Here is a 22,154-nt window from a genome sequence, read left to right on the forward strand (position 1 = left end):
TATCCTGGAGTTTGTGCTACCAAACAATTGCTCATTATTTCCCCATCACGTTTCCATCCTCTGCAAAACATCCCAGTGCTGCCTTATGGATTGGGAAAGTCAGGAAATTCAGTGTTGAAATTACGGGGACAACTTGTGGTGTTTATAGAAAATTGAACATTTAATACCAAAGGATTCCCGTTTTTTGGCCTGCTTTTCTGCTGTCTGAAGTCCCTGGATTCTGCACGTCTAAATATCCTTAATCGCATCAATCCCGATGCTTGTTGCGGGCGAAGAAGGAATTCTGCTGGTAGCTAAAAAAAACAATTGGAAACTCTGAGAGCGCTTGGAGCCTGTCGGGCTTTGTTTTCCATGGAAACGCTGTGTTAATTCCTCGGGGAGTCGCTGGGAGGGTTCTCCTGCTACAGCAGGAGCTGGGTTTGGATTTCTGGGACCGCATCCCACCTGGTTGGGGCCAGGAGGCACCAACAGGTGATGGGAGGCTGTGGCTGCCCCTGGACCCCTGGAGGAGCCCAAGGACAGGGCTTGGAGCGCCCTGGGGTAGTGGGAGGTGTCAGGGTGGACCTGGGTGATCTTTGGGGTCCAGCCCAACCCATTCCACGATTCCCTGGCAGCCAGAGGTGCTCCTGCAGGGTGGCGGGGACTGGCAGCGCGTTCCTGATTGCACGTTAAGATTAATGGGTATTTATTTGAACAACCATTCCATTTCAGTAGCTCTTAATGAGTCCTTTGATAGCCAGTCCCTTAATTAACAAGGCAGCCTCTTGGCGTTTCCTCTCCCTGATTGGGAACAGATTGGCCGTGTCTAAACAAACGCTGCTCCCGGCAGCGGGGCCGGCTCCGGAGCCTCCGCGCGCCCCTTCCCCACCGGGGCTGCCCCGGGAGCCCAGCGCCTTCCCCGTCTGCCCAGGGATGGCATCGGCATGGAAAGAGAGGATTTCGTGGCTGGTCTCCTCAAGCAGGATGGACGCTGGGCTTTGGGATGGCCCAGGGTGAGTCCCAAAGCCTGGAGGTGCCACCTGGACGTGGCACTCAGCGCTCAGGATGGGGACGAGCTGTGGCTGGGTCGCAGACTGGACTCGGTGATCCTGGAGGGCTTTTCCAGCCTCAGTGATGCTGTGGTGGTGTGTTCTGGTAGGACCCCCTTGGCTGCATCTCTGGAAGAGATTTGGAGCTTGGCTCCTCCCGTTCAGTGCTTGGAGTGGCCACAGGGAACCTTCTGGATCCTTCCTGCATGTCCAGAGGGATCCTGGGTCACCTTGAGCCACATGGAGAAACCTTCTGGATCCTTCCTCTGTGTCCAGAGGGATCTTGGTGGTACAGGGAGGGCAGTGGCACTTTGATCCACAGGGAACCTTCTGGATTCTTCCTGCGTGTCCAGAGGGATCCTGGGTCACCTTGAGCCACAGGGAGGAACCTTCTGGATTCTTTCTTTGTGTCCAGAGGGATCCTGGGTCACCTTGAGCCACGTGGAACCTTCTGGATCCTTCCTGCATGTCCAGAGGGATCCTGGGTCACCTTGAGCCACAGGGAACCTTCTGGATCCTTCCTGCGTGTCCAGAGGGATCCTGGGTGGCACAGGGAGGGCAGTGTCACCTTGAGCCACAGGGAGGAACCTTCTGGATTCTTCTTGTGTATCCAGAGGGATCCTGAGTCACCTTGAGCCACAGGGAGGAACCTTCTAGATCCTTCCTGCGTGTCCAGAGGGATCCTGGGTGGCACAGAGAGGGCAGTGTCACCTTGAGCTACAGGGAGGAACCTTCTGGATCCTTCCTGAATGTCCAGAGGGATCCTGGGTCACCTTGATCCACAGGGAACCTTCTGGATCCTTCCTGAATGTCCAGAGGGATCCTGGGTCACCTGGATCCACAGGGAACCTTCTGGATCCTTCCTGTGTGTCCAGAGGGATCCTGGGTGGCCCGGGGAGGGCAGTGTCACCTTGAGAGGTGTCATGGCAACCCCGAGGCTCCATCAGGAGCTGTGGGCAGAGGGATTCATTGCCAGGAATGAGCCACAAAACAATAAATCCGTGGATTTTGCTGGGATAAGACCCTTGGAATGGCTTTGTTTGACTGAGGTTGGACCAGGGAGAGGTTTGGGCATCTTGGCTGTGGAGATCTGTCAGCTTTCACCCGTGATCCCCATTCTTGCCAGTGCAAATCCAGGTTTTGATGGGATTTGCGAAGGTCGTAAATAAATGAATGACCCCACAGAGCTGTTCCTGGGATTGCTTTGCGTGGTTTGAAGCTCTTCAGTTTTCTGCCCCATCGGCAAATGAGCATTGGTGCCTTTGAGGTGTTTGTTTTCCCCTTTCCCTGCAGAGTGCTCAGCTCAGGGCTGCATTCCCGCTCTTCGCTGCCTGTCCAGATCTCATTCTGTCCTTTGGACAAATTGTTCCTGAGCTGGAGGGACCAGGGTGTGTGGGCATTCGCTCTCTCCTGACCAGGGTGTGTGGGCATTCGCTCTCTCCTGACCAGGATGTCCCTTCTCATTCGCTCTCTCCTGACCAGGGTGTGTGGGCATTCGCTCTCTCCTGACCAGGATGTCCCTTCTCATTCACTCTCTCCTGACCAGGGTGTGTGGGCATTCACTCTCTCCTGACCAGGGTGTGTGGGCATTCGCTCTCTCCTGACCAGGATGTCCCTTCTCATTCACTCTCTCCTGACCAGGGTGTCCCTTCTCATTCACTCTCTCCTGACCAGGGTGTGTGAGCATTCACTCTCTCCTGACCAGGGTGTCCCTTCTCATTCACTCTCTCTGATCAGAAATTGGTGCCCAGGGCAGGTGTGGGTCACCCTTGGGGTTCCTCCACAATTTGATCTGACCCCTGCTTGGGGTGTTACGGGGTTGTTCCTCTGAAATTTTGCTCAGAAGGGACAGAAAAACCTTCCTGGGGTTTTTATTTTGTGTAGAGTGGGAGAGGAGGGCACCCAGTGGGACCTGGGCAGGCTGGGGAGGTGAGCACAGGGGAAGCTCATGAAGTTCATCCTGAGGGGTGTTCCCCTGGAGAAGGGAAGCTGTTCCTGAAACCCAGGCAGGGCTGGAGCCACTCTGGGGAGCAGGATCAGGACGTCACCGGTGCTTGCTCAGGGTGCTGGCACGGGGACAAGGCCTTTGGGAGTGCCCCAGCTTGTGCCACGCTCCCGAAAATCATCGGGGAATTAGCGCAGGGCCGGCTGAGCGCGGCGGCTCCTCTGAGCTCCCGACGGCCGCGGTGGCACCTCGGGGATCCCGCTGCGTGCCAGGGCACGGGTCCTGGCGCCGCACCGAGGGTGGGGCGGGGCACCGTGCCGGGAGGGGAACCAAACATTTCGGGAGGGTTGGGGTGGGTAATGGTTTTGGGTGGGTAATGGTTTTGGGAGGGTTGGGGTGAGTAACAATATTGGGTGGGTAACGATTTTGGGAGGGTTGGGGTGGGTGGCGATTTTTGTGATGATTGGGGCTGGTAACCATTTTGGGAGGGTAACCATTTCAGGAGGATAATGATTTTTGGAGGGTTGGGGTGGGTAACCATTTCAGGAGGGTTGGAGTGGGTAACCATTTTGGGAGGGTGATGATTTTGGGAGGGTTGGGGTGGGTAACGATTTTGGGATGATTGGGGTGGGTAACCATTTCGGGAGGGTAATGATTTTGGGAGGGTTGAGGTAGGTAATGATTTTGGGAGGGTTGGGGCAGGTAACCATTTCAGGAGGGTTGGAGTGGGTAACGATTTTGGGAGGGTTGGGGCAGGTAACCATTTCAGGAGGGTTGGAGTGGGTAACCATTTTGGGAGGGTTGGGGCAGGTAACAGTTTCAGGAGGGTAATGATTTTGGGAGGGTTGGGGTGGGTAATGATTTTGGGAGGGTTGGTGTGGGTAACAATTTCAGGAGGGTTGGGGAGGGTGATGATTTTGGGAGAGTGATGATTTTGGGAGAGTAATGATTTCGGGAGGGTTGGGGTGGGTAATGATTTTGGGATGATTGGGGCACGTTACCATTTTGGGAGGGTTAGGGTGAGTAACGATTTTGGGAGGGTTGGGGTGGGTAACCATTTTGGGAGGGTAACCATTTTGGGAGGGTTGGGGTGGGTAATGATTTCGGGAGGGTTGGGGTGGGTAGCGATTTCAGGAGGGTAATGAATTTGGGAGGATTGGGGTGGGTAATGATTTTGGAATGATTGGGGCACGTTATCATTTTGGGAGGGTTGGGGGGGGTAATGATTTTGGGAGGGTTGGGGCAGGTAACCATTTCAGGAGGATAATGAATTTGGGAGGATTGGGGTGGGTAATGATTTTGGGAGGGTTGGGGTGAGTAATGATTTTGGGAGGATTGGGGTGCATTACAATTTTGGGAGGGTTGGGGCGGGTAACCATTTCAGGAGGGTAACAATTTTAGGAGGGTAATGAATTTGGGAGGATTGGGGTGGGTAATGATTTTGGAAGGATTGGGGCACGTTACCATTTTGGGAGGGTTGGGGTGGGTAATGATTTTGGGAGGGTTGGGGCAGGTAACCATTTCAGGAGGATAATGAATTTGGGAGGATTGGGGTGGGTAATGATTTTGGGAGGGTTGGGGTGAGTAATGATTTTGGGAGGATTGGGGTGCATTACAATTTTGGGAGGGTTGGGGCGGGTAACCATTTCAGGAGGGTAACAATTTTAGGAGGGTAATGAATTTGGGAGGATTGGGGTGAGTAATGATTTTGGGAGGATTGGGGCACGTTACCATTTTGGGAGGCTTGGGGTGGATAATGATTTTGGGATGACTGGGGCAGGTAACCATTTCAGGAGGGTAACAGTTTCAGGAGAGTTGGGGTGGGTAATGATTTCGGGAGGGCTCTGACTGTGGCAAACACGTCCATGCCAGACTCAGCTCTGTGTGTCCCGGGCGAGTCCAGCTCTTCCAGCGCTGCAGGAAAACTCAAAAAAACCAAAAAAAACCCACCACGAAGCGAAACCCCATCATAAATAAGCTCCTGAGAGCCGAGGTGGGCATCTGTGGCAGGAGGATGTGCTGATTCCTGCCAGCCACAGCCATTCCAAGCGGGAATACAAACAGCCTTCAGCCGCAGCGGCAGCTTATTAGCGCTGATATATCAGCGGCCGCGCGCTCGTTTGTCTCCTGTCAGCAGCAGCTGCTTATCCAGCAGATTTCCCGCTGTATTCCCGGGGAAACGGCCTGAAATTGATGTTCACGAGCCAGGGCTGACTTTATAAGGAGCTGCTGTAACTCGTGGAGCGCAGGGGTGAGGCAGGAAAGGATTAAGTCGGGTCTTATTTATAAGGAGTGAAAGCCATAAATTCTGGGAGGGTTTTAAATCTGGGTGCCCAGGGCAGGAGCTGCTGCTCATCCCTGCTGGTACCTTCTGTTCTCTGAGCAGACATTTAACACCGTGATTGAAACTCCTGTGGCATCTCCGAGTTCTCTGATAATAAATATAAGGGGGAAAAAAGAGATTCAGGCTTAAAAAGCAGAAAAAAAAATAATTCCATATACTTTCGCTTTTCTTCAGGTAATACTGGATCTAAACTGTGAGGCGTCTGTGTGTTCTGTGAGAGGAAAAACTGAGTGTTTTTTAAAGAAAATACTTTTAGGTGTTTAAACCTCAAGGATAATGGAAATAAGCGGTCATGTTCTCAGCTGGCCTGAGAAGATTCAGGTTCACAGTGGGGACAGCGGGCATTTGCACCTGAAACACTTTTAGGCCTGGCCTAATCCTGTGTGGGAAAGGCGGAAGGAGGGGAGGCTGAGCCAGAAGCTGCTTCTGGGCTCCTTTGGATCTCCTTTGCCATCTCTGTAATAACTCCGGGGGAACATTCCCATAAGGAACATCCTGAAGTGCCCCTTCCACTCGGGGAAGCCTCTCAGGGTCGTGGTGCTGCCAAGCCCTGGTGATGAAATTGCTTTTCCCATCCCATTTTCCCTGTTTGGGATTTAATTATGTGACATTTAATCTCAGTTGTTTGCTCTTTTTCACCCACTCATGGGGTCATTTCTCATTCACTCTCTCCTGACCAGAAATTGGTGCCCAGGGCAGATGTGGGTCACCCTTGGGGTTCCTCCACAGGTTGATCTGACCCCTGCTTGGGGTGTTACGGGGTTGTTCCTCTGAAATTTTGCTCAGAAGGGACAGAAAAACCTTCCTGGGGTTTTTATTTTGTGTAGAGTGGGAGAGGAGGGCACCCAGTGGGACCTGGGCAGGCTGGGGAGGTGATCACAGGGGAAAGTAATGAAGTTCATCCTGAGGGGTGTTCCCCTGGAGAAGGGAAAATTCCAGGGAATGCTCAGAGTGCCTGCAGGAGCTGCAGGAGAGCTGGAGAGGGACTGGGGACAAGGCCTGCAGGGACAGGAGCCAGGGAATGGCTCCCACTGGGAAAGGGGAGATTGGGCTGGCATCTTGGCAAGGAATTCCTGGCTGGGCTGGAATTCCCAGATTTGCTGGGGCTGCCCCTGGATCCCTGGCAGTGCCCAGGCCAGGTTGGACACTGGGGCTTGGATCCACCTGGGACAGTGGGAGGTGTCCCTGCCCATGGATGAGGGAGAATGGGCTGGAATTTAAGATCCAACCCAAACCATTCCATCGTTCACCTGGAAGTGAGAACCTCCAGGGCTTCTCCAGGAGTTACAACCCTCTGTAAATTCCCACTGATGTGGAACACGAGCTACTCCAGGGATTTTCTCCTGCTCTTCCAGGAGGGGTCAGGAGCCCCATCCCCTGCCCTCAGCAGCATCCCAGGGCTTGGCTGCAGAGCTCTGATTTCCCATCCTCTGCTTCCAACTGGGACATCCCAGTGACACATGGAGGGCTTGAGGACGTTTGGAATGTCCAGCTGGAGCAGAGGAGGCTCAGGGGAGTCTCGGTGGGGTTTGCTCCTCCTGAGGGGCAGCGGTGACAGGGACAGCACCCAGGGGATGCCTGGAGCTGTTCCAGGGGAGGCTCAGGCTGGAGATCAGGGAAAGGTTCCTCATCCAGAGGGTTCTGGGCACTGCCCAGTCTCCCCAAAGGAATGGGCACAGCCCCGAGGCTGCCAGAGCTCCAGGAGTATTTGGGCACCTCTTGCATGGACAGGGTGGGATTTTGGGGTGTCTGTGCAGGGCCAGGGCTTGGATCCACGATCCTGTGGGTCTCTCCCAACTCAGGATATTCCCTGATTCCGTCAAAACTCCTCGCCACAGCAAAATCTCGAGTGTCTGTTGGAATTAATGAAGAAAAATCACAGCCGGGCAGCGCCGTACTTCCCGCAGCTCCTGGAGATGAGGAATGGGCACGAGTAGGGTTTTAAATAACCCAGCGTGTCAGAAGAGCACAAACAAATGATGAAAAGCAAAGAAAAAACCCCAGAGCTCTGCTAAACTTTATGGTTGCCATGCTTCATCTTCATTTTGGTGCAGGTGTTTGTTGGGAGGTGAGTGATGGACGCTCCGGAGCCTGGGAGCGGCGGCGGGCCGGAGATGGAGCACCCTGCCCTGCGACGCACGGCTCGGCTCCCTTTTTAAATAAAAAACCCCATCTTTCCCTCCTGCTGAAGATGGATGTGGCCTGAAGATCCAAACCAAGTTTGCAGAGCTGGGAAAAAAGCCCTTCCCAGCACAGGGATCAAACGTTGCCGTGCCGCGGTAACGAAACCGGCGGTGCCGAGCTGGAAACGCGGCGTAAACTCCGCGTTTAATCCCAGTTTAAACACAGCTTGTAAAGCGCGTCTGAGAGTCGGTGAGAGCTCCCAAACCACGCCTCGGTGCCAGGAAAGCGTGTTAAGAGTCTTTTGTGAGTGTTTGAGAAGATAATCTCCTGCTGGAGCTGTTTTCGGGGCAGCGCCATGATCCAAAACCTCCCTGGCGGCGTTGCACACGCAGGCATCGGGATCGTTCCCTGTGGTGTCAGCCTGAGGGGTTGGGCTGAATCCCAAAGGATTTCCCCATTTTTATGGGGTTAATTCCTGGTGCAGACCCTCTACCTGCCGTAGAGAGGGTCAGGTTGTGGGTGGGAATGTCCAAGGTCAGGTTGGACGCTGGGGCTTGGAGCAACCTGGGACAGTGGGAGGTGTCCCTGGCCATGGAATGAAATGGGCTTTAGGGTCCCTTCCCAGCCAAACATTCCATGATTCCCTGATAATCAATGGGATGCTGTCTTGCCCGTGTTAGGATGTGACAAGAACACTTTGAGCTCTGGGCACCCCGGAGCTCTCCTGGATCAGAGCTTTTCCCAGCTGCACCCAACAAGGCCTAACCCTTCCCTCAGCCATGGGCGCTTCCAGTGGGGATTCCCTTGGGAGATGGTGGCTGTGGCCTTGAGCGCTGTGGGAAGATCCCATCACAGATGGGACACGCTGAGGAGGCTGGGCTGGGCTGGAGAAGTTCTTTGGTGGATTTAACTGAGGGGTTTTGGCTGGGCTGGAGAAATTCTGTGGTGGCTTTACTAAGGAGATTTGGGCTGGGCTGGAGAAGTTCTTTGGTGGATTTACTGAGGGGTTTTGGCTGGGCTGGAGAAGTTCTGTGGTGGCTTTACTAAGGAGATTTGGGCTGGGCTGGAGAAGTTTTTTGGTGGATTTAACTAAGGGGTTTTAGCTGGGCTGGAGAAGTTCTGTGGTGCTTTAACTGAGGAGGTTTGACTGAGCTGCAGAAGTTCTCTGGTGGATTTAACTGAGGAGTTTTGGCTGGAGGAGTTCTCTGGTGGCTTTACTGAGGAGTTTTGGCTGAGCTGGAGAAGTTCTCTGGTGGCTTTACTGAAGATGTTTGGGCTGGGCTGGAGCAGTTCTCTGGTGGCTTTAACTGAGGACGTTACGCTGCTCTGGAGAAGTTCTCTGGTGCTTTAACTGAGGATGTTTGACTGAGCTGGAGAAGTTCTCTGGTGGCTTTACTGAGGATGTTTGGGCTGGGCTGGAGGAGTTCTCTAGTGGCTTTTACTGAAGATGTTTGGGCTGGGCTGGAAAAGTTCTCTGGTGGCTTTACTGAGGAGGTTAGGCTGCTCTGGAGAAGTTCTCTGGTGCTTTAACTGAGGATGTTTGACTGAGCTGGAGAAGTTCTCTGGGGGCTTTACTGAGGAGTTTTGGCTGGGCTGCAGGAGTTCTGTACTGATGGCTTAAACTGAGGCAGTTTGGCTGAGCTGGAGAAGTTCTCTGGTGGATTTAACTGAGGAGTTTTGGCTGGGCTGGAGAAGTTATGTGGTGCTTTAACTGAGGATGTTTGATTGAGCTGGAGATGTTCTCTGGTGGCTTTACTGAGGAGTTTTGGCTGGGCTGGAAAAGTTCTCTGGTGGCTTTACTTAAGATGTTTGGGCTGGGCTGGAGGAGTTCTCTGATGGCTTTACTGAGGAGTTTTGGCTGGGCTGCAGGAGTTCTCTGGTGGCTTTACCAAGGGGGTTGCTCGCAGAAGTCCCGCGGTGGCTTTTTGCGCCGGTGTCCCTGACGAGTGTCCGTTTGTCCTGCAGGGGAAGGTGGCCCAGACGGCCTGCATGTCGGCCTGCAAGCACCTCTCAACGTCGCTGCTGCAGCTGCTGCTGGAGGCCGAGGTGAGGCAGCTGACGCTGGGCGCCCTGCACCAGTTCAACCTGGACGTGGAGGAGTGCGAACGTAAGCGCCCAGCCTGCCCTGTCCCTGTCCTTGGCTTGGTCACGGACCCAGGGGGAACTCCTGCTCTGCCTCGGGCTCAGGGTTTGGGGAACATTTAAATCGAGGTGGCCCACACCTAAAATGGGACTTGGGCCCATGAGTTTTAAGAGTGGTGGGTCAGTTCTGTTTATAAAATTAGTTATTTATTGACCAGACAGGAGAAAATGAAGAAAAGGTTTTAATTAAAGTTACTAGAGGGTATAAATCAAAAAGAATTATTAGTGCATTACATGAAATTATGTGTGACATTAAGGTATTTGTATTAAAATGATATTTCTATTTCTATTATATTTCTATTTCTATTTCTATTTCTATTTCTATATTTATCTATATCTATATCTATATCTATATCTATATCTATATCTATATCTATATCTATATCTATATCTATATCTTATATCTGTATATCTTTATATCTTTATATCTTTATATCTTTATATCTTTATATCTTTATATCTTTATATCTTTATATCTTTATATCTTTTGTATCTATATATCTTAACAAATATATTTATATTATATTATATATATATCTATATTATATTATATCTATATCTTTATATTATATCTTTATATCTATATTATATCTATATTTGTATCTTTTATATCTATAATTTATATCTTATATCTATATCTACAACTGCATATTGCCATTTCTATTTCTATTTCTATTTCTATTTATATTTATATTTATATTTATATTTGTTTGAACTGGCAAAAGAAATGGGATGGGTTAGGAATCAGAAGAAATAGGATAGATTAAGAATCAAAAGAATGGGATAGATTAGGAATCAGAAGGGATAGTGTAGATCAGGAATCAAATGGATCCTCCCACCAAAATGACCATGGTGCGCAGAGTCCTTTCCCTCAACCTGCAGAGGAGTAACCCCAAAGCAGAATCCCAAATTTGGGGTAAAATCCTGCAGTGCTGCTGTGCCCCTTGGTGTTTGGGGTCCCAGGTCAGGAGTGTGGCCATGCCAAGGTCTGGGGGTGGTGGGTGCCCACAGAGGTCACCCAGAGCATCTTCAGCACACAGGATTCCAAGAGATCCAATTTTACTCCTCCAGAGCATCCCTGCTTTTTGGGATGGAGTTTCTTAAAAACAGGAGGGATTGGAGTGCACGAATCAAAAATCAGTTTATTTATGACTCGTTCTGAGAAGCTGGGGCTGCCCCATCCCTGGGAGTGTCCAGGGCAGGGTTGGAGGGGGCTTGGAGTGGCTGAAGAAGTTGATGTTCTTCACCAGTTCTGGTCCTCTCCCAGCCTCAGCCCTTTGTGCTCTCTGCAGGGAATTTTGTCCTTGGAGTGAGCCCTCTGCAGGGAATTTTGTCCTTGGAGTGAGCCCTGTGCCAGGTCAGAGTGGTGGAGATGAGGTGTCCTCAGAGTGAGCCCTGTGCCAGGTCAGAGTGGTGGAGATGAGGTGTCCTTGGAGTGAGCCCTGTGCCAGGTCAGAGTGGTGGAGATGAGGTGTCCTTGGAGTGAGCCCTGTGCCAGGTCAGAGTGGTGGAGATGAGGTGTCCTGGAGTGAGCCCTGTGCCAGGTCAGAGTGGTGGATATGAGTGTGCCATAGAGTGGTGGACAAAGTGACAGCTGTGCCCGGGCAGGAGGTGTCTTGTGACAAAGTGACAGGTGCCCCCCCAGGGGCTCGTGGTGCCCCCCTCCCAAACCTGCCCCTTTTGGCTCTTCAGGCACCCACCCGAATTGGGGCTGGAATTCTCTGGTTGCCCTCAAGTTGCTGCTTGTCCTGCTCAGTGAAAGGGTTAAAAACCAGAGCCCAAAGCAGAGAAAATGCTCTTTTTAATCCAGGTTTTGGAATTAAAGTAAGGCAGAGCAAACACACCCCTGCACAGGATCCTCTTCCCTCCGAGGGAGATGGGTTTGTTGGGATTCATCCTGGGATGGGTTTGTTGGGATTCATCCTGAGATGGGTTTGTTGGGATTCATCCTGGGATGGGTTTGTTGGGATTCATCCTGGGTTGGATTTGTTGGGATTCATCCTGGGAGAGGTTTGTTGGGATTCTTCCTGAAATGGGTTTTTTGGGATTCATCCTGAGATGGATTTGTTGAATTCATCCTGGGGTGGATTTGTTCAGGTTCATCCTGGGATGGGTTTGTTGGATTCATCCTGGGATGGATTCGTGACTGTGGTGGTTGAGAACCCAGAGCTTGATAGAGTTCCTAAAGAATCCCCCAGGTGATCTTCAATTTTAGGGATTTTTCGGTATTTTAGGGATTCCCACCCCCCACCCCAAATATCCACATTTTGGCTTTCCTGGTTGAAGAGGAGATTGGGATGTCTCGTGTTATCACAGAATCCTGGAATGCTTTGGGTGGAAAGGGACTTAGACCCCATCCAGGGGCACTTCCCACCATCCCAGGGTGCTCCAAGCCCCATCCAGGCTGGCCTTGGACACTTCCAGGGCTCCAGGGGACTCAGTGACATCTTCTGTTGGTTTCACCATCCCCTGGCACTTCCCATTACCAACCCAAGTTCTTCCAGCCTTTATCCATCATTTTCCTGACCAGATTTTACTCCAGCTGCCCCCATCAACACTGAGATTAAATTTACTGCTGGGTACAACCCCCCAGCAGGAATTTTGCTGTTTCCAACACGAGTTTTTCCATTTTTTAACATCCACTTGCCGTTTTCCAGCCCTCAGCTGACCAGCCTGGGAGAAGGATCCCAGTTTAACGATTCCCACCCAAATCGTGCAGCTGCACCGTAACTCACCGAGCAATGCCTGATCCTGGTGCTGCCTGGATCCCCAAACTCCTGACTCTGGTTCATGTCCCCTCAGAGCCTCGGGAGCAGCTGTGCTCCCATGGGTTTCTGCTGAGGGACAGGCACCAGAGCTGGGAATAATGGGAAACATTTGTCATCTTTAATAATTCCCTGGGTTTTTTTGGCTCCAAATCTGGCAATTTCCCCCCCATCCATAACATGGACCACGGAGCAGCAGCTCTTCCCTAAAAGCTGCTGCTGCCAAGGAAGATGGATGGGATTTCAGAGCAGGTTGGAAAGCACAATTCCTTAAATTCCTGTTGTTTGGGGAGCCCGGGCCAGGAGCACTCAGACATCCCGGAGCAGGTGACGCCAACCTGGCAGCAGGGTCAGGGACCTGTCCCCAGCCCCGTCCCGAGGTGCCACTGGAGCAGGGAATGGAGATGGATGCTGGAGCTGGATCCTCCCCATCCATCACTGTCAGCCCTGAGCAGACAAAATCCTTCTCCTTTCCAGCAGCCAATCCATGCCCCTCATCCCCACGGGTCCGTCTGGTGGCTCTGCTGAGCCTGGGAGTCACTTTAATTTGGTTATTTTGCAGCAGAAATCCATCAAGGTTTGAATTTTGGGGTGACCCCGTTCCAAGAGAGAAGTGGTGTGTTCAGAAAATAAGTTTCAGTTTGCAAGGTTGGGGTTTATTCTCGGTGTTTTTTGGTGATTTTTAAATCTTTTTTGTACCTGAAAGCACAGGTGTGAAAGTCAACATCCTCACAGTTTGTGCCTCTGTCCTCTTCCTCTCCCCACATTCCCAAACCTTGCCCAATCCAGCAGTTTTTATACATTAAAATAGGATTTTGTGTCTGTTTGGAGCACTTCCAGTGAGTGCCATGATGAGGGAATGGGGCTGCAGAGTTTTGATGCTGGAGTTTTTTAAGGTTGTTTGTGAATGCTGAAAAAATAATCTGGTTAAAGGACGGGTGAGGTGAATTAAGGGAATTATTTTATTGGATATTAGGCATAGTTTGAAGGGGGTGAAGGCCTGTGGGGACAGGAGCCAGGGAATGGCTCCCACTGGGAAAGGGGAGATGGGCTGGCATCTTGGCAAGGAATTCCTGGCTGGGCTGGAATTCCCAGATTTGCTGGGGCTGCCCCTGGATCCCTGGCAGTGCCCAAGGCCAGGCTGGATCCACCTGGGACAGTGGGAGGTGTCCCTGCCATGGATGGGGTGGGATGGAGATGCTCTTTAAGGTCCCTTCCAACCCAAACCAGTCTGGGATGCTGAGATTTTGGGATTCTGCGGTGCTTGGCAGAAAGATGAGGTTGTTATGGGACCCTCACCTGCTGTTTAAATCTCCCCCTTCCTTAAATCTGTGCTTTTCTGGTGTGCTCGAAGCACAGAAAATGCAGGTTATAAATTTTTATTAATTTCCTGATCCTCCAAAAGGAAGCTGCTGTAGGACTGAGGACAAACAGTGAATTAAACAGACCCCAATAGCCAGATCTTCCATGTTCTCCTCATTTGGATATCCCATAATCAGCACCACTTTTGGTGTGAAAGAGGAGAAAAGAGCGGAGCAGCCACGTTGTAAAAATCCCTTTGGGTTGCTTGTGATGGGAGAACCGTGGGGAATGTCCGAGCTGTTTTCCATGGTTTATCCTGGTGAGACCACGGAGTGTCCAGCTGGACCGGTCCTGCAGGAGATGCAGGGTGCTGGGGGGTCAGGGAGAACATCCTCTGGCGTTCCCAATAGGAAGGCGTTTCCCAAGGTGTTTGGGAGCAGCTTTCCATGGATTTGAGCGCTTGGATGGCACGAGTGGCTCCAGGGAAGGGCTGGAGGCGGGTTTGGGATGTGTTGTGGGGCAGGGGTTGGGATGGTGAGTTTCTCTCACCCCCTTTTAAACCTGGACTAAGGCACAGCTTAAATGAACTACCTAGAAGCACTCAGTGGGACACACCTCATTGTGTTTCAGTTTAGGAGACACTTCTGGGTTAAAAAGAAGCAAAAGAAAAAAAAAAACCAACCCTGGAGAGGGGGAAAAAATCCCAAAAATTTTTGGGAACTTGCAATTTTCCTTTTTTCAGAAAAAAAATTTCGTTTTTTCAGAGGGTTTCTTGTCTCCCAGGATGCATCCATAATCCAAGATTTAACAATGCAATGGGACTTTTTAACTCCTAAATGCCCCACTCTGCTCTTTTTGAACTGATAAATCCATATATATATATATATACACATATATATATATGTATGTATATATATATGTATATGTATATATATGTATATATATGTGTAATATAATATAATATAATATAATATAATATAATATAATATAATATAATATAATATAATATAATATAATATATGTATATTTATATGTGGATTTATTTATGTTTTTATATATTAATCAATATATAATATATAAACATATTTATATATAAATATATAAATATATTTATATAATAATTATATTTATATATAAAATATATAAATATATCTATAAATCCACATATATATAAAAATATAACTTGATAAATGCATAATTTTTCCATCTCCCTTCTACCTCAGACATAGTGGGAATCAAATGGAACAACCCAGATTTGGGGATGGCAGCCAAAAAATCCCAAATAATCAAGGCTGTTCTCACTCCTAGGAAGGGTTTCCCATCTCCATAACGGGTTCCAGCAGTGGCTGAGGGGTTTTTGCAATCCTCAGATCATAAAATGAGCAATTCCATCATCTCCAAACTCTTTTAACTGCTGCTTTATGGGAAATTAAAAGAGCCCTAAAACTTTATATTTCAGATTCCGTTAAACGCCCTATTTTTAGTCAGGCCCTCTCCTGGGGATCAGCCGGGCTCACACCCAGATGTCTCCGCTGGGCTGAGGAATTCTCCATCCCAAAATGTGCCCACGTGGATCCTGGCACAGCCCTTCCCCACCTCCTTCTTGGCTGCCTCATCCGGCTGGTGGGAATTTCTGACGTGGAAATCCTGGGATTTGGGGGAACTGCCGGGATTTGTCCATGATGCTGGAGTCATCCTCTCCCTCGGCATGATCCCAAGGACTCCCAGGTGTTCTTCCAACCTGTGATCCATGAGGGGTTGGAGTTTGTGGTGCTGGATTTAGGATATCCCCAACTGGTGTCTGTCCTGTGGCAGTGCACCAGGAAAAACCTGGATTTGGGGGGGGGGAAAATGGGAATGTTGTAGTGGAGAGATGGGAAGGTTTAAGCAGAACAGATCAGGAGAGGAATGTCCACCCCACAGGTGCTGATCTCTCCATGTGCCTCAGGTCCTGGGGTCAGATTTGGGCACCTCCCAACAGGAGAGACCCTGAGGGGCTGGAGCATGGCCAGGGAAGGGAACAGAGCTGGGAAAGGGCTGGGGAATCCCTGAGGAGCTGGGAAGGGGCTGCAGAATCCCCGAGGAGCTGGGAAGGGGCTGCAGAATCCCTGAGGAGCTGGGAAGGGGCTGCAGAATCCCCGAGGAGCTGGGAAGGGGCTCACCTGGAGCAAAGGAGGCTCAGGGGCCCTTGTGGCTCTGCACAGCTCCTGCCAGGAGGGCACAGCCGGGGGGATTTGGGATCTTATCCCAGGGAACAGGGACAGGAGCAGAGGGAACGGCCTCAGGGGAGCTCAGGGTGGGTTATTGGGAATATTCCCCATGGAAAGGGGGGTCAGGGATTGGGAATGCCCAGGGAGGTTTGGAGTGCCCATCCCTGAGGGATTTCCAGCCCTGTGGATGTGGCACTTGGGGACGTGGGGCAGGGCTGGCCCTGGTGCTGCTGGGCATGGTTGCACTGGGTGATCTTTTCCAACCGTGATGATTTTGGGATTTGTGATTTCCAGCTGCCCTGCTCAGCAAAGAGCTGCCCTTACGTTCATGCCATGGAGAGAATGGCGGGATCTTGGCAAGGAATTCCTGCCTGGCAGGGTGGGCAGGGGCTGGCACAGGGTGCCCAGAGAAGCTGTGGCTGCCCCTGGATCCCTGGAAGGCCAAGCTGGATCCCTAACCTGGCCTTGGACAGTTCCAGGGATGGAAATTCCACATTTTCTCGAACTGGTGGTGGGATGGGCACGGTTCACATTTGCTGGTGTTGGTGTTGAATGATCTGAGAACTTCACATCTGCCAGGACACACACCCACTGAACACCTTGGGTTCGGGTCTGGGAACCTGTGGATGTCCATGACCCAACTCTTTAGCCATTCCTATGGATTCTGTTCCAAATTTCTTGGCACGCATCTCCAGCATCCTTCTAAAGAGCTTCCCTCTCTTCAACTTGAAAAACATCTCGTGGTCAGGCCCTGGGGAGTCCCTCCCTGGGGCTGTGGGTGCTCCTCAGCCCTGCCAGTGTCCCATGGCGGGGACCACTCCTTTCTGTGCAGTGACAGCACTCCAGGCTCATCTTTGTTCCATCAGAGGAACGTTTGATGGCGAGGCAGAGAAGTTTCTCTTTAATCTGACCCAGTTCAGAGTGTTTTGGGTGACTCCTCCCTCTTCCCACAGCTCTCTGAAATTACCCAGATGGGAATGAGCTCTGAGAGCTCGGGCTGTAATGGGGAACAGCTTCAGAGCGGGGCTGTGTGGGAATGGTGTGGGAGAAGGAGAAGCTCAGTATGGAAACTGGGTGAAGGAGAAGCTCAGGGTGGGAATTGGGATCTTCTCTCTGTTCCTCTTGCCTCCATTCCTCCCCAGCATTTCTCACTTTTTCCCACCTGTGAGCTTCTCCAGAGTCCATGAGTTTGTTCTTCAGCCTCTGTGTGCTCAAGGTGTCGCTGTGTCCCTGGGGATACAGAACAGGAGGTCCCATCACTTGGCTTCTCCAGGACAGCCTTCCAAGGCTTTATCCAAGGAGATCCCATCACTTGGCCTTTCTAGGACAACCTTCCAAGGCTTTATCCAAGGAGATCCCATCACTTGGTTTTTCCAGGACAGCCTTCCAAGGCTTTATCCAAGGAGATCCCATCACTTGGCCTTTCTAGGACAGCCTTCCAAGGCTTTATCCAAGGAGGTCCCATCACTCGGCTTTTTTAGGATGGCCTTCCAAGGCTTTATCCAAGGAGATCCCATCACTTGGTTTTTCTAGGACAGCCTTCCAAGGCTTTATCCAAGGAGATCCCATCACTTGGTTTTTCTAGGACAGCCTTCCAAGGCTTTATCCAAGGAGATCCCATCACTTGGTTTTTCTAGGACAGCCTTCCAAGGCTTTATCCAAGGAGATCCCATCACTTGGTTTTTCTAGGACAGCCTTCCAAGGCTTTATCCAAGGAGATCCCATCACTTGGTTTTTCCAGGACAACCTTCCAAGGCTTTATCCAAGGACGTCCCATCACTTGGTTTTCTAGGACAACCTTCCAAGGCTTTATCCAAGGAGGTCCCATCACTTGGCCTTTCTAGGACAACCTTCCAAGGCTTTATCCAAGGAGGTCCCATCACTTGGCCTTTCTAGGACAACCTTCCAAGGCTTTATCCAAGGAGGTCCCATCACTTGGTTTTTCTAGGACAGCCTTCCAAGGCTTTATCCAAGGAAGATGACTTCAAGATCTCCATCCTTCCTTGAGGAATCCTGAGATGGTTGATTCCCCAGATGTCATCTGAGGCCGTGAGCAGTTTGGTCCACGTTCCCTTCCCCGGGAGCTGCTTCAGCCTCCATCCCTGAGGTGCCGTCACAAATCCCATGTAATTCAGAGGAGATCTTGCCCTCAGATGATGTTTTTGAGGGATGAAGTCACCGTCTGTGTCCATTTTTACCTCTCAATCCATGCAAGGCCCTGTCCCCGCGTGCGCAGCCGCGCCAGGGGCACAGGGAGATCCCCCGTTGGCTGTAATTAATTAATTTACAGTGGATGTCTCTTTTCTGCCGTGCCTTTGAACTCTTTATTCTTTGTCCATTGTAAAGGGCTTAACGGTTCCTGTTCCTTGATTCTTTCATCAGTGAAATGTTTTGGAAGAGAGGTTGGAGTCCCCCTGTGACCTGCCCTGGGTGGCCCAGGCCTGTAGACCTTGCAAAGACATTACTTTTTTGGCCTGAACACAAACCCCTCAAACCTTTAGCCTGGCTAAATGCTTTGTACAAACAGCCGCATACTGATCCGCTCTATTCTCCGGTGATTTTCTGCTCAAGGGGCTGCTCTGTAGGTTGCTTGCTATGTTTGCCACTTGCCTTGGTCGTGAAGACAGAGCAATGAACGAATCCGACAGTACTGAGGCCAACACTGCGCTCGGTTGTTCCGAGGAAATTATCCTGAAATCTGCTTGAGGAGATTAAACCCAAGAAGAACTGGCTGTGTCTCTCCTCTAAAGCTCCGCTCTCCTCTTTGTTTGCCCTTTTTTGCTCCGAGACTTTGTTCATTCCTCCTTCAGAATGGGTTGGTGGCATTGGTATGTAAAGTGTGACCTGCGATTACAGGAGGTGCAGCTCCTTCTCCAGCAGCCCAGGGGAAACATTGCATTCATTCCTCTGCAGCTTTTTTGTGTGTCTGAGCCGAATTCCTGTTCTCGTTTCTTCTGCGACATGAAAAATGTCAGCTCCTACATCAGTCCTTCTGGAACAGAAGGAATATCAGCTCCTACATTATTTCTCCTTGGACACAAAGATTATCGGCTTTTACATTATTTCTCCTTGGACACAAAGAATATCAGCCCTACATTATTTCTTCTGGGACAAAGAGAATATCAGCTTGGATGTCACTGCATTTCTTGGATGTCAATCACAGAATCCCGGAATTGTAGGATTTGGGTTGGAAAGGACATTAAAGACGATCTCATTCCAGCCATGGGCAGGGACACCTTGCACTAGAAGGTTCCAGATCTTTGTTAATTCAGTGTTGATGAGTCTTTTGATGAGAATTGCTGTTCAATTGTGTTGGCTCACTGTGTCACCATCCTAAGTGTCACTCCATAACTCTCCTGGCTTCATCCAGTAGCTTCCTTAGGAATCACAGATTGGCTTGGGATGGAAGGGACCTTCAAGACCATCTTGTTCCAGCCATGGGCAGGGTCACCTTTCTCTAGAAGGTTCCAGAGCATTATTTATTCAGGATTTTGGTGAAAATTGCAGCTTAAATCAGTGTTGGCTCAATGTGCGACCATCTCAGTTTTGAAGGGCAGCGTCACTCCATAGCTCTCCCAGCTTTCCTCCAGTTGGTTCCTTAGGAATCACTGACTGGTTTGGGATGGAAAAAACCTTAAAAGCCATCCAGTTCTGGATGGAAAATACCTTAAAGGCCATCCAGTTTGGGATGGAAAACACCTTAAAGGCCATCCAGTTCCAACCCGTCCACGGGCAGGGAACTGTGGGAAGGGACAATGGGCAGAGACAGCTAAAGGTGAGCTGCTAAGGAGCAGCCGTGTCCTGGGATTAAATCTCTCTTGGGATGAAATCTGTCTTGAGATGAAATCTCTTTTGGGATGAAGTCTGTCTTGGGGTAAAATCTGTCTTGGGATAAAATCTGTTTTGGGATGAAATCTGGCTTGGAATGGAATCTGCCTTGGGTTTCTCACAAGCAGCCGACAGCGGTGATAAATTCACCAGCCTTGTGAGAACATTCACAATCACAGGCATTTTCTCATGAGGATTTGAAGTTCATGCTTTGGGGAAGATCTTAAATTTCCCAACTCCGTGTGTGCTCCTAAATAGATGCTGAACAGCTGTGAGGCCCTTGATCCAAAATAGAAACTCGTTTTCCTCGCAATCCTTCCAGGGTTTCTTTTCCAGGATTTCTCCAAATGTAATCAGGAACATGAGGTGACCCCATCCTTGGAGGGTAGGACATCGTGGTTGGGTTCCTCAGCCCAGGGACATCTCCAACCCTGAGCCACCCAGAGGAGTTTCACCCCTTGAGAAGGTGCTCAAGCACCATTTCTCACTTCTAAACATTTTTAGTTTCTCAGGTATTGTGCTTTTCCAAAATGTTTTAGGATTGATGTGGCTTTCGGGATAATTGTTCCAGATGGGACAGTGGGGTGTAGAAGGAATGTGTAAAGATGATTTATCCCTTGCAGATCAGAGTCAGAGGGTTTGGTTGATCCTCCCTCCCTGCTGGCTCAGGCAGGCTGTAGTCAAATTTTATAGCAAACTACATTAAAATGCCTTTGCAGTTAGGATTAATTAAAACAGTTTTTGAGGGACACATGTGAAGTCACTTTGGGCTCTTTGCACCCGGAATATTGTGGGTTTGGTCAGTGGAATTGGCTGGAGCTGAGCAGCACTGATCTCAGGGAACCATGGAATGGTTTGGGATGGAGGGACCTTCAGGATCATCCAGTTCCATGTTCTGCCATAGCAGGGACACCTTCCACTGTCCCAGGGTGCTCCAAGTCCCCATGTCCAACCTGGCCTGGGACATTTCCAGGGATCCAGGGGCAGCCACAGCTTCTCTGGGCACCTGTGCCAGGGCCTGCCCACCCTCACAGGGAAGGGGGAGAGCTTCATGTTCATCCCAGTCCCATCCTGTGCAAAACTCCAAAGGCACGACCATGGATTATTCCCGCTGACTTTGGTTTGAGCTTTTTCTATCCAAAATTGAAACATGAACAGTCACATCCACAATTTCTGTTTTTATTTGTTTATCACTCCCCTTGACTCATAACTTCAGATAAAAGCAATGATTTCCCAGCCGTGTTTGCTCCTGTCCTGCAGCGGTTGTCACTTGAGTGATCACTGCAAAGATGAGCGATGGTTTCAATCTCAAAGCTCTTCTGGCATCTGAGACTATTAAAAAGCAGAGTCTGAGAAGTGTCCCCTGTGCCCCTGGAGGTGCCTGTGTCTGGCTTGAAGGATGTTCTCCATCCCAAGGTTTTAATGGAAGGTGGAGCAAGGGAGCTGATTAATAACCCTGCTTTGCTTCCCCGAAATGAGGCGGTTGAGGGACAGGACTGAGTCCTGGTGTTTCACTCATTAATCTCTTCTTGTTAGAGCCAACGGGCTGCTCCCTGATTGGGCTGCTCTAGGGAAGCTTTGGAAATGGGAGCGTGATGATTTATGTTCCTGATTTTGTGGCCTTGGCTTGGAAATGGGAAAACTTCTGGGAGGACAAGTGTTCAAGGCGAAGACCACCTGACATGAAATCGCTTTGTCCATTGGTGCCTCTGATTAGTCATGGAGACGAAAGGCAAAATCCTCCTTCCATATTGCCCAGCCATCCCTGATCCTCATCTCTGTGGAGCTTTAGGAGCTGTTTAAGGTCCCTGTGGGGTGAAAACTGGGATAGATGGGCAATAATGGGCCATGCAACTGAAAAATCTGTATTTGGTGTCTATTTTCCTTCCTTTCTCTTTTTTGCCATCACTCCTGGCTTCATCCCAAGGAAACATTTCATTCCTCCAGCGCCTCCAGGGCCTGCAGGAGCCACACAACTCAACCCCAGGCAGGTGCTGCCCCTCGAGCCTTTGGTGGCGTTGAGTTGTGGCCTCACAAACCAGGTCCCCTCAGCGCCATGAGGCTGTGAGGAGGGAGGAGATGAAGCTGTAACTGCAGAGGGTGAAAATGAAGTGAAGTTGGGCAGAACCAACCTCAAAAGACACCCTGGGATGCGTGCAGGCGTCGGCCTCATGAGCATTCCCAAGGAAAAGCTGCTAAATGCCATGGAAGAACCAAGGTCCTCTAAGATGGATCCATTCAAGCCCCTTCAGCGGTTTCAGGTTCGGCTTAAGGAATGGATTAGGAGAAAAATGAACAACCAAAGTATGAAATTTTGGCCAGATTAGGCTGGAAGGAGATAAATGTGGCCTTGGAAATATTCTCTTCGCTTTAGAAGCCAACGTTATTCAGTTGTCAGATGTCTTCATCCACCAGAAATAAAAATGCCACCCAACGGCCGCGGGTCTCCGCGTTTGGGCTGACCAA

The 22,154-nt window shown here is 50.3% G+C and overlaps 1 protein-coding gene across 1 annotated transcript in view; it reads left to right on the forward strand.

Annotated features, from left to right (window-relative positions):
* Positions 1 to 22,154, forward strand: part of EXOC6B (exocyst complex component 6B) — a 324,643-nt gene that overhangs the window by 229,654 nt on the left and 72,835 nt on the right. The window contains exon 19 of the mRNA XM_030947367.1: positions 9,407 to 9,548. Within this exon, the coding sequence (XP_030803227.1) occupies positions 9,407 to 9,548 (142 nt within the window). The remainder of the gene's footprint in view (positions 1 to 9,406; positions 9,549 to 22,154) is intronic.

Source organism: Camarhynchus parvulus, chromosome 4 (genome assembly GCF_901933205.1).
Source record: "Camarhynchus parvulus chromosome 4, STF_HiC, whole genome shotgun sequence".
Classification (NCBI taxonomy): domain Eukaryota; kingdom Metazoa; phylum Chordata; class Aves; order Passeriformes; family Thraupidae; genus Camarhynchus; species Camarhynchus parvulus.